Source organism: Amphiprion ocellaris, chromosome 15 (genome assembly GCF_022539595.1).
Source record: "Amphiprion ocellaris isolate individual 3 ecotype Okinawa chromosome 15, ASM2253959v1, whole genome shotgun sequence".
In the NCBI taxonomy this organism is placed as follows: Eukaryota; Metazoa; Chordata; class Actinopteri; family Pomacentridae; genus Amphiprion; species Amphiprion ocellaris.
Genome location: NC_072780.1, coordinates 23187722 through 23200525, shown reverse-complemented (window position 1 = coordinate 23200525; position 12804 = coordinate 23187722). Strand labels below are relative to the sequence as shown.

The 12804-nt window shown below is 36.4% G+C and overlaps 1 protein-coding gene across 1 annotated transcript; it reads right to left on the bottom strand.

Moving 5' to 3' along the window:
• Positions 1 to 343: 343 nt before the first annotated feature.
• LOC118469206 (mucin-2-like) lies at positions 344 to 11702 on the bottom strand. Its single transcript, XM_035941235.2, has 7 exons — positions 11563 to 11702; positions 10519 to 10661; positions 8513 to 8592; positions 7908 to 8047; positions 6541 to 7799; positions 2022 to 2183; positions 344 to 1886 (listed from the first exon to the last, which is right to left on the bottom strand). The coding sequence occupies exons 1-7, from the start codon at positions 11615 to 11617 to the stop codon at positions 1839 to 1841; spliced, it is 1887 nt and encodes a 628-aa protein (XP_035797128.2). The 5' UTR covers positions 11618 to 11702; the 3' UTR covers positions 344 to 1838.
• Between the last annotated feature and the right edge of the window lie 1102 nt (positions 11703 to 12804).

The window sequence follows — 12804 nt, the reverse complement described above, 5'->3', positions numbered from 1 at the left end:
TCATTATTTTTCTTTTGAAAGATCTCTTACAAATGCTGCCTGAGTGTGTAACTTTTCCTCTCACATTTAAAACCACTACTCACCACACCTTACCGCTGGCCTGTTTAATGCTAGCCATCAACTGGATGGAATAAGAAACATGGATTGCTTTCCCCTAGTTGTTACCTTGTGAAGGGAATGGATTACTGATGAAATTAAAACTTGAATGTCTCAGAGGTTTTTACTTGTGCCAGACTATGTGCTTTTGTTATGTTGGGCTATGTTCTTTGTTTATACATGCTGATAAAAGTAAATGGTCAGTAAAAAGATCAAATGTGCAAAAAAAACAGTATGCTGCTTTAAATATATTTCAGATTTCAAATTTATTTACATTTGATCAATATTCACCATATGCTTGAAAACATTTGACATGTGCAATAAATATGGTAACAATTTGAACATTCATGCTGAGTTGCTATGAATTTGTTTTGTGATTATGTTTCTGAAATCTTACAGAGAACCAGTCATGAAAGAAAAACAGAAATTATGCACCTTTAGCTTTCTGGGAATTCTTTCTAGGGAAGTGTTGAGAAAAAAAAGCAAAGCAAAACTGTGTAATAAATATAACTGTCTTCATCCCAGTTCCATGCTACACACTATCCATTGTGTTTTTTGTTGTCTGCGATAAACACTGATGCTTTCACTGCTTGAGAAAAATGCAACCAATAACAAAATCTGACAATTTCAAAATTGGACATATTGGACATGGCTGAGAATTGTGTCACTCTAAGTCACAGTGTTTCTTTGTGACATTTAAGTTGTGGATTTGCTTAAGTGTACACTTAAAACCCCATGTCAGTTTGTATATGCATACCTTTTGATGTCTGAGAGGGCTTTGTTTAATAAAGCAATGCGTTCGTACAAAAACACACAAAGCTCAGCCCTCTTGTGTCACATAGTGCCTTGGTGTGAGTGTCAAAACAATCCCCAAATGATTAAGCCATGACTAACATCTACTGTTGTAAGAGTGGGAGAGGTCAGAAACGCCTCACCTCCTCTGCATTACAACACCACATTACATAACTGTTACTAATTCGGAAGTCAAAATTAAAATCGGTTGATTACAAACAACAAAAACTAACAAAAAAGGATTTTTTAAATTAAAGATTGTAACGTAAATTCCACAGATATTTGATTTAATATATACCAATAGCAGAGACTAGACTATACTGCTTCAACTTCTCTGAAAAGTAAAAAGATTAAATTTAACTCAAATCTCGAATTTCAACTGGTTTCTAAATATGTGGTTTTGACAAAACCATGTAATACAAAATATTAAATATGTTTAAAAAAAAAAAATATATATATATATATATGAAATATCTGTGCCTTCACCTGCACTGTTCTAATGAGAAGTATATGTATTTATTTTATTATTTTATACATTTAACTGTTAAGAAGCATGGACAGAAAGATCACCAAACCTAGCCTGAGGCTCCCAGCACAACTAATTATAGAGCCTCTGGGTGAAGAGCATGACTCAATCACATGACTTTCTCACAATCAATTTTTTATACAAATCATAACATTAATCACAAATCTTTCCAAACTAAACAAGTTAAAATAATAACTTAGGCCAACATCACATTAGAACCATGATATATAGGTACACCTTTAGTGTTTTTAACAATCGGTTTGACCATTTAATGTTCACAATAGTGAGCAGGATTTATTCTTTCAAATTTAATAACAATTTAAGTCAGATTTAGTATACAAGTAATTGATACGACAGGCAGCCTGTTGCATTCATATTTGGATAAATGCAGGTTGCTGGGTGGCTCACATTCATCAAGGGAATCTCAAGGATTCACTGAGTAGAAACCTGTCCGGTTCTTCTTGGGCGTGTCCTCATGTGAAAAAGACATAAAGAGTATAAAATTCAAATTCAACACAGAGCAGAGTCCACTATCATGTACAAAGTAATACAAATATATAGGCAACACATATAAAAACTGCTTTTATTGTAGCTGAGTCATACTCACTTTAATGACAGGGATTGACTCTGGTTTCTGTGTAACTGGGGTCTGAAGTGAGTACTCTGGAAGATGTTCCTGAGGAGGTGGTTGCTTTTCCTCAAGGTAATATGGATCCTCAGAATTGTCCATGTCATCATTTTCTCTTTTCCTATAACACCATTGAACCAACTGAAACAGAAGAGTATCAAAAACAGAAAAAATGTTCAGCAGAAAGTGGAAAGTAGAATAAACAAATAAAACAGGAAGGTATGTCCCTATCACATTCTCATATGAATGAGTGACCTTTAAATCCTCTCAAATCCTGAACCTGGTCTCACACAGACCAAAATGAAATACGCTCTCAGTGGACTTCAGGATTCTGAGAGCCACAAAGAATACACAATTTGTGTTCACCCAATCTGAGCAAAAGAAAGCGGCACTTGCCATATCTTAAAGCACCATTGGACGGGACAGGCTGGCTATAGTGTCTTCTGTCATGCATTAAAGCATACACTTGAAAGGATCTGGGCCTATGTCTGGTGCAAGATTAAATTAAATAATAATAATAATAATAATAATAATAATAATAATAATAATAATAATAATAATAATAATAATAATAATAATAATAATAATAATAATAATAATAAATTTTATTTATAAAGCGCTTTTCCAAAAACTCAAAGACGCTGATGTTTCTACCCATTTAGTGTAACTAATAAAACTACATTGATGAGATTTTGGGGGCAGAGCACTACAACAAGCATTATTTTCTGTTTGGCACTGGCAGGTAGTGTACTATAGGTTTTATTAGGACTTTTTCACAGCTAGTAGTCTACATTGTGTTATATAGTCCCATTTAGAGCACTGGCAATTCAGATTTCCCTAAGCTTGAAAAAATTGCATCTAGATTGTATCAGACTGAGGAGCAGGACAGTCCAAGGTGACACACAGAGAATCCAGAGACCCTTTCCCACAACTGTGAATTTGGTTGGAAACCATTTCAGAAGACAGCTAACCCGAAACTCTTGTCTAAATGGATCATCTGCAGATTGGATGTTAACTTCAAAATGACCATGATTTGCCATCTTGCAGACAACAGGACGTCTCCTGCCTCCACCAGAACCTGATAAGGGTCATAAATTGCAAATTGTGAGGAAAACTACACTTCTGGAGAAGATTGCATTCTTCACTGTGACCTCCTGATCTTTCTTTCTCCCAAACACCCAGAACTTTCTTTATAACAATAAAGTAATAAACCCTCAAAATAAAGAAATTCAGCATCACTGGAGGGATGATCCCAACATCTGGAGTCAGTCTCTGATACTAAGCACATCAGGACCAGTACTGAAGAAGAGCACAGCACAATTGAAGTGTTTGCCGTGAAGCACACACAATACTCCAGCAACCCCCTTCTCTCTGTCACTGCAATAAAAGACACAAAGAGACTTATCCCAAGCGTATATATTTCCTATTTCAAAGTCTTATTGCTATTGTTGTATGTAGATGCTGGTATCCTTAATTGTATTATAAGTTTGCGTTCATATACCCTAAAATTCTACAATTTGTAAGTTTATTCCTATGTTTACACCTGTTATTATTATCTTAGGAACCATATGAGCTAAACATATTATCTTTGGTGTCATTCTAATCACATGTAATCACATTAATGAGATTTCAGATCTTTGGTCAACATATATATTTACCAGTTGGACTTGTATGTTTAAGAACCTGTCTCAAATTAAGTTCTAAAGGTAACTGGCCTCTGACCTCTCCTGGACAGTGAAGCTCAACACCACCTCTTGGGAGGAACATATCCATGATTAGTTAGATGCTGATTCGAATTTATCTACAAAACTTTTTGTATGAAAGAAAGTCACTGGAATCCAACAAGGGCTTAAAAAATTATGGCTAATATTTATGTGGGTTCTATACTATTTTAAATTCTGTCTTATTTTTACACATTTTCTGACTGCTTATTTTGTGTTGATTAGGGATACTTTTACACAATTTAAGTTGGGCTTTGTTTTTCTGTGTTTACTTAAAGTTGGACTTCTTAAGTTAACTTTAATAATACAACAGTGCACATATTTTATGTATAACTATGAGCTTCGACTCTCAGTGTTTTTACTTCGGCACTCGTTTGCCACAACTTGCCAAAGTTCCTCCTTGTCTCTGTGTTCCTGAAGCAACTCATCCAGAAGATCATCACAGCTTCACATCCTGCAACAGCCTCCCCCTCCCTCCTACAAAGGCTACGCAAGTATCTTTTTCTTTCTGGTAAACGGGTGAATTTACAAGTTACATCTGGTTTTCCAATTCCAGAGTGATTCTAAATTCATCACCTTTCTATCAGCTGCTTCCAGGGACCATCACAGTTAATTAGTTTGTTTATCTGCATTTATTTATTCACTGTCTGTTGTTATTAGGTCACTGTTATTTATTGTTTCTCCACAGTATTAGTTAATAAATGTTTGTGTATAATTATTGTCGCTTCAACTGTGTTTTTTTTGTTTGGGGAACTGGAGGTCAATGAAATCAGAGTTTTCGACTTTTAGATTTCATTAATTAATGATTATTAAACCTGAAATATTCTTGATTAAGGTCTCTCAGATGGCTTAATTTAAATATATGAGTGGTGTCCTTGATAAACAAATGCAATTTTAATCACAAAATGTAGTTTCAATATTATGTGATGCGGCCGCGTGAGGCTACACATTTTACATATTCTTTTATTTCGCACAGCCGCGCGAGGCTGTTATGCTACATCTTATGATTATTTGCTGCACCGATGTGAGACTACATTTCTACTACACAATTTGTCCTTTTTCACTACATTATAATCATGGTTCCATGTATAAGATTATTTATGCTACAAGATCAATGATCCAATCCAATGTTAAGCACAAGAATTAAAATGGTTTCCCTAATCCTGGATACCAGACATTGGATTTCAAAATCCAGATACAGTTTTGATCTGAATTAATTAATTAATTAAACAACTGAGCACTGGAATTTAAAGTAGACAAGAGGCCAAAAATATTGAATAGTGCAGCTTTGTTCTTTTTTTTTCCTTCTCCTTCTCCTTCTTATTCTTATTTTTGGTGCAGTGATTAGCATGCGTGGGTTTTCTCCATTTTCTGGTTTCTTCCCACAGTCCAAAAATATGCTGAGGTTAATTGGTGACTCTAAATTGTCCGTAGGTGTGAATGTGAGTGTGATTGTTTGTCTCTATATGTAGCCCTGTGATAGACTGGCGACCTGTCCAGGGTGTCCCCTGTCTTCACAATAAGCCAGCTGGGATAGACTCCAGCCCCCCACGACCTGAATGAGGATTAAGTGGTGTATAGATAATGGTTGGATGGAAAATAATAATGACAGAAAGAGTTTCTTGGATCCAACAAGAATCCCCAAAAATCCACCAACAACAAAATTAGGCAACAACAGCATATGCATGCAGAGGGCAAAAAAAGGCAAAAAGATGTGGCCAGCAACAACTGCAAAAGAACTGGGAAGGAAATGTGCATGGGAAATGTTGTAGACGAGCAAAAGAAGCAGATGTTGGCCAACAGACAACAGATTAGCGGCTGAGAACCACTGGACTGCAAGCTGAAACAGGGCCTCATCATTGCTGTACAAGAGTCTCACTACAAGCTCTTATCACCATCGCAAGCATGGTACAGAACCACAATACCGGATGTGACGTAAGCATGAAGACATCATAGATCACATCATCTCTGGCTGCACTAGCAAAGAACAGAACTGACAAAATGGAGAACGTGCAGTGACACAAAAAGGTGGCACCATACCTACATTGGAAGATATGTAGGCACTACTAAGTTCCACACAAGCAAGTAATTGTATGAACACCAACCACTTCAACTCAGCAGTTACTGAAAACAACCAAGTCACCATCCTATGAGACATGAACATCCAAACTGACAGAACAATCAAGCCCAACATACTTGTCATCAAGAAGAAGAAAACAGAGCAAGTGCATTCTTACTGATAGGGCTATTCCACCTGAAAGAAACGCCTCTGTCAACGATGTGGAAATTGAAATTGGCAAGATGTGGGAAATAAACAACACCGATGGCTGTCATAGCATAAGGACTTGTGAAGAAGGGACTGGGGAAATTCATGAATAGAGTTCACTGTAACATCAGCATATCCTAAGTCCAGAAGATTGCCCTTCTTGGAACAGCACACATCTCTGAGGATGTTACTGTGACTAAAATATCATCTTCCTTCCAGTGCCTCAGGACCATTGTTTGGACCTGTCTCTAAAAGATCACCAAAGCATACACAAAAAAGGAAATAATAATAATATACATACATACATGCATGCATGCATGAATGCATACACACACACACACACACACACACACACACACATACATACATACATACATACATACATACATACATACATACATACATACATACATACATACATATGTACAGTACATACATGTAATTCATCTACAATGGGTCAATAAAAATTGGAAAGAAAAAGTATTTTGTGACAAACTGTCTGATAACTCACCATTAAGATAAGGATGATTATGAGTAGCAACAAGATGGTAGCGGATAATACTAAGAGGGCAATACCCCATCCAGGTACCCAGTCACTGCTCACATAACCACTGCCGCCACCTGATGTTGGGGGTTCATAGGGCTTTCCACTGGAAACATCCTGAGGATCTGTGTGTTTGTCATGTGGACTCACAGCTGTAGTGAAATTCATTGGGTCATGTGCCGGATTTTCTCTCCTGCCTGTTGTGTAATTGTCACCATGGTTTCCAGGAGTTTTCATGGTGGTTGACACCAATACGGTGTAATCAGCAGAGGTGTTTGTTCTGCTTGAAGTTGCTGTTGTAGAATTTTTGACTGTAGCAGTAGTAATAGCAGTAGTAGATGTGAGTGCTGGACTTATGGGTGCTGCGGTAGTTGCAGGTGCTGTGGTTATTGTAGTTATAAGTTTTGTAGCTGTGGTAGCTGTTCTGGTTTTTTTGGCTGTAGGTGTGAATGTTGTGATATTTGTGGTATGTGTTATCGGTGTAGTTATGTGTAATGTGGTACTTTCAGTTTTAGTTGCAGTAGGTAGTGGTGTTGTAGTTGTAGGTATTGCTAATGTTCTAGTAGGATTTGTAGTAGGCGTTGTAGTTGTTGAAGGTAACGTAGTTGTAGTAGAGGTTGTGGTTGTTGTAGTTGGTGTTGTGGTACTTTTTGTAGTATGAGCTCTTGTGGTTGTTGTAGTAGGAGTTGTTATTGTTGAAGGTAATGTAGTTGTAGTAGAGGTTGTTGTAGTTGGTGTTGTGGTAGTTATTGCAGTATGAGCTGTTGTGGTTGTAGTAGGAGTAGTTGTTGAAGGTAATGTAGTTGATGTTGTAGTTGGTGTTGTGATACTTATTTTAGTATGAGCTCTTGTGGTTGTTGTGGGAGGAGTTGTAGTTGTTGAAGATAATGTAGTTGATGTTGTAGTTGTTGCAGCTGGTGTTGTGGTATTTACTGTAGTATGAGCTCTTGTGGTTGTTGTAGTAGGAGTTGTAGTTGTTGAAGATAATGTAGTTGATGTTGTAGTTGTTGCAGCTGGTGTTGTGGTATTTACTGTAGTATGAGCTCTTGTGGTTGTTGTAGTAGGAGCTGTTGTTGTTGAAGGTAATGTAGTTGCAATAGAGGTTGTTGTGGTTGTAGTAGGTAGTGGTGTGGTTGTAGATGCTGTAGTAGTGGTTGTGGATGTTGTAGTAGTGGTTGTGGTGGATGTTGTAGTCGTAAGCCCGTGGGCTGGCAATACATTGTCATCTAAAGACAAAAAGAAAAACAAATTAGACAAGTAGAACATTGCCTCCCAACACAACACGTACATGACTAAAGAGGAACAACTGAAATATGTACAAAATGAGATCTTACAAGTTGTATAGTCCAAATTAAGTTGGAGAATCGGGGGTGTATAGTTGTCGATATTTTTCATAAATAAATAATAGACAACCATTTCGTTGATACTGGTAGTGTTGAAGAGTAGAGTTGCATTTGCAATTACAGATCCAGACCTAAGAAAGAAAATATTACTATAAGCACAGAAAAGAACATGATATACACAACACTTTTGTTTGAATTATTGTTATTCTTCAAATGACAAATAAATAACAATATTCTTCAACATGCATGCATATATAGTAAAACACAGATTTACTGAATACTAGAATACTAAACATTGTTCCCTCCCCCTAAATGCTGAAGTGTCCTTGGGAAAGTGAATGAGGAACACATTATACAATGCTTTGAGTACCACAAAGGTAGAAAGGTGCTATATAAGTGCAGAACATTTACCACTTACTGTTGCACACAATGTTTTATGTGTATTCAAAACATGTACTTCTATTCAATAAAAACCCTTCTCAGACAACCTGACATTTCAATAAGGCTCCATTGGTGGTTTGTCTAGTCATGGTGTACACATTCTAACACAGTAAACACACAAAATTCTTTCTTGAGTGAGAGATCATTGATAGTACCTGAACGTCATTGACACAACACCTTCGTAGAAGGAGGCTGTTGAACATCCAGAGTTTGAGCAGTTGTAGAGACTGTTAAACTGCCAAACAAATAAGAAACAAACAAAAAACAAACGTGGATGAGTAACATATGCACAGCATATACACCCCTGTGCAATATCACTTTAATGTCAAATGATTAAAAATTGGATCACTGTACAATTACTGGATTACTTCTGAATTGAAAAGGAAGGTATTTGCAATGATGAATTAATTTTTTAAGTAATTTAATTTTAAAGTAAAAGTAAATTTAATACAATTTGATAGAAGCCCCACAGTGATAACTCAATTTTTTGTAACAAAAGTAATCGCACTTTTATTTGCTAAGATTTAAATCTTCTAATTTTGCAGTAGTTTGTATGTCCGCCTTTATCTCTGATGCAATCCTCCTTGGTATGTGGAAGATGCCAGTGTAGCACACATTTCTAGAAAAATCTTAGGCCATTCTTCAGATTTTTGTTTTCTTTTTTTGCCTGCTCTTTGGAGGTTGGATTGTGTGTTCTACTTTCATCTTTTAAAAACATTCCTCTATTTGATTCAAGTAAGAGAATATCCTTGGTCATAATTGTCACTTTTTTCTTTAAAAATTCTTGTATAATTTGTGGCTGTGTGCTGTGGATTGTTGTCATGTTGGAATAGCCCTCTTCTGCCAGACTCTTCCAGACTGGGCGTTATTATGTCAGTCAGTGTTTTAGTATGTTCACAGGTATTCATGGTGCCATCTATAAATGTCATTGGCACTCTTGCAGAACCATATAGTCACACTCCCAACTCATCCTGGCCAGGTTCATACCAAACATGCTGCATTCCACCTTAGCCAAACAAATTAATCTCTCTCTCTCTCTCTCTCTCTCTTTTTTTTTAGCTTTATCTGGCCAATAATTGTGCTCGAAATAGTTATCAGGCTTCTTTTCATGCCTTTAAGAAAGTTCTGTGATGAAGTTCGGTGCCAAAGAACAGTTTATGGAAACTGTTAATTATACAGTGTCATTCACTGTCTGGGCTGTAAAGTCAGATTTTCAGTGGTCAGGTCATTTTTCCAAGTCTGAGGCACTTGCTAAAATTATTTATTTTACATTTTATATTTTGAATTAGTTCACAATACTTTGCCGAAATATGTATTCACTTTGACAGGAAAGTTTCTTTTTTGTAAATTCTTGTCAAAAAAAGTCTAATTAAATTGACCATGATTCATTGCTGAAAAGCAGTATAAGATGAAAATTGCAAAGTACCCCAAATATGTTTTATAGACATCAACATTTATAATTTTTTCAAAAACGTGTAAGATGAGATGAGATGAAATGAGATAAGATAAGATAAGATAAGATAAGATAAGATAAGATAAGATAAGATAAGATAAGATAAGATAAGATAAGATAAGATAAGATAAGATAAGATAAGATCCACTTTATTCATCCCAGAGGAAAATTATTTTTGTAAGATTACAACAAACATTAAACAAAGGTTAGTGGAATATACACAATTACACAGAGGTTAGTAGTAAAATAGAAAGAAGTGAGCTAATAACAAACTTTTCTGTTCTTTTCAAGTAATTTCAAGGCTAAGTAATAAAAGCTTTGGTTTTCCATAGACTTGCCATTCCATACACACATCAACACTCCTAAATTGTAACTTCACCATTAATGTTCAGTATTAACCAGTGCATTACTGCTCTGGCTGAACACGTGGTTGAGTTTTGTGTGAATAGCTGGAAGATGATCGCAATGTAACTTGTCTTTTGAAAACATAGGTCTAGTACTAGCAAAATCGAGGAAATGTTCTTTTGTACCACATCTTGTTGAAGTTGAGTACATGTTGGATCTATATCTACATACAGCCAGGATACTAGAATGGGTAGCTTGAAAAAATCTTCCAGATTTCATCACATTTATTGTCCTCAGTCATATGTAAAACACTGATGGTACTGTACTTAAGTAGGAATCATCACCTGTTGCTATGCATCTTACCAAGTCGCTGACTTCTTTGTACATGGTCTGATATTCAGAGTTTCCAGGGTGGAGCAGCGCAGGGGTGAAGATTCTATTGGTGATTTCCACTGGCACATAGAAAGCTGTCTCGGAAGAATCCCCAGAAGCATAACTGAATTTCTCTACAAAAAGAGGATCATGCAGGTGAAGTGGTTGGACAGTCAGAAGAAAGTGAGGTTGACTATCACTCACACACTGATCTTCCAGTCTGATTTTGTATTGTCAATGCCATGTGCTTTCATAATTGTTTGATTAGACAGTGGTGAAGCAAAATGTGGATTGATGACAGGCAACTCTCATAACAGTCAGTGTCAAATACACTGTGTATCAAACATGTTTTCAAATACTGATTCTTAAAAGCAGAACAACCACTACTGTGTTTCACAACCTTTCCAACCACCTGTGAGTCCATTCGTAGGAATTTGTACAAATTTGAGTCTGACATTGTTCTGTATTCTGTTTTAACAGTATTAATAGAATTGAAATTACAAGCAAGATATTTGCAATAATGTCCCCTGTACCCCATACAAACAGCAAACAATTTCTGATTGCTGATGACATAATGGTTGAGAAAGTGTAGCCCATTTAATGTATTGCACTTTCTGAGTCTGTCCAAGTGCAGGGACTATTCTCTGTGAAATACTGGGCTTCTCTAAAATGCAATTTGATGTTGACAGTAAACGTATTTTTCATCGTCAGTTTTTATTTGGAAATCTGAACATCTTCAATTCCATTACAAGCTTACTGAAAGCTACAGAGTAGCTAATATACAGAGCTTTGTGTGGTGAGACTTATTTCCTAAAAACAATACAGTTTTCAATGCTGATTAACACTTGCATGTTTGTATTACTATAAGCATTCACAATCTCTAATCTCTTGAACATGATCAATGAATCACCAAATACAAATTTTCATTTTAGGAAAGCATACCAGTTTAAGTAAATAAAACAGGACATCTAACACATTCTGATGCATACATGATCAAAATATCAGCAGCTGCTACCAGATTTTTCTGTTTCTTACCTGAAATAATCACTAAACATAGAGTATGGGTCAACAGCCATCTCAGGTGCACCATGGTGAATACAAGCCAGAACACTTTAGTCCAGTTACAGTCTGGTGATATCCACAACCGCTGTGGCTACATAAATGATTGTGTAGTCTATCATGTCAAAGGTTTTATTCAATCAGGATAAGAATGGGCAGGGATTAGAGGCTGGTCTGGAAATGAATGATATCTCTTTCACATTGCTGATTCTATGATTCAGATGTAAAGGCAAACCTGCCTCACATACCCTCAGTATTTACTTTGGCTAAAGAGTAGATCTATATTTAGTGCATATTAGAATGTTGCATTGCAGTGTTGCAATTTTTTATTCCAGCTGGTTACTGTTTACTGGTCAGACTAAATTCCTTCTTCTTTAAAATGAACCCACTTTAACAACACTGCTTCTACACTTTCTATATCTCTGGATGATTTTCTGTTACTATTTATCTGCTACTGTACGTCTATGTAACTAAACTTAGAGAAATAAGTAGGCATACATACATTAAATGGAGACAGTAAATGAAGAACTTAGCCGCTGGTACACGTCCTCTAAAATGTGACATCTGAAATTAACATTTGGCAATTCATTGAACATGCTAGAGCAACTAAAGATTAAAAGTAGAATCCAGGAAACATAGCATTGGTTATCATAGCTATGCAAATGACATGTAGCATCTGTAACAATACATTATACAGCCTGCAATTTACACCTATTAGCCACAACGTTGAACCACTGTCAGATTAAGTGTATAGCATTGCTCATCTGTTTCGATGGAATTAACCACTGGATGGATTTAAATGTCCTACAGCTGAGTGGGCACTTAAGACTGTAGGCAGCTTGTAGGTTATTAGGAGTGTTTGTGTGTGTACGCATGTGTGGTTCGAGACACAAATTTGTTTGTTGTCATTTCCATATACAGAGCATTTGGGAACAAAATATAATTTCCCAAGACCTAGTGCTAAAACAAGAATACTCACAACAACAACAAAATCTGGGGCTGATTCTAAAGCTATAAACCCTTTTGCCCCATGGCAGAGGAGCCTGCCCTAACTATGCACTGTTTTTTTTTGGTTTTTGTGCTCTGATATTCTGCTATTCCCATACCACACAGTGATGCAGCCAGTCAGGACTCTCCATCTCTGTAGAAGATAGTGATGATGGGCAGTGGCAGGCAGGCAGGCTCTCTTCTGTCTTTGCAGGAATTGAAGGCGTTTGA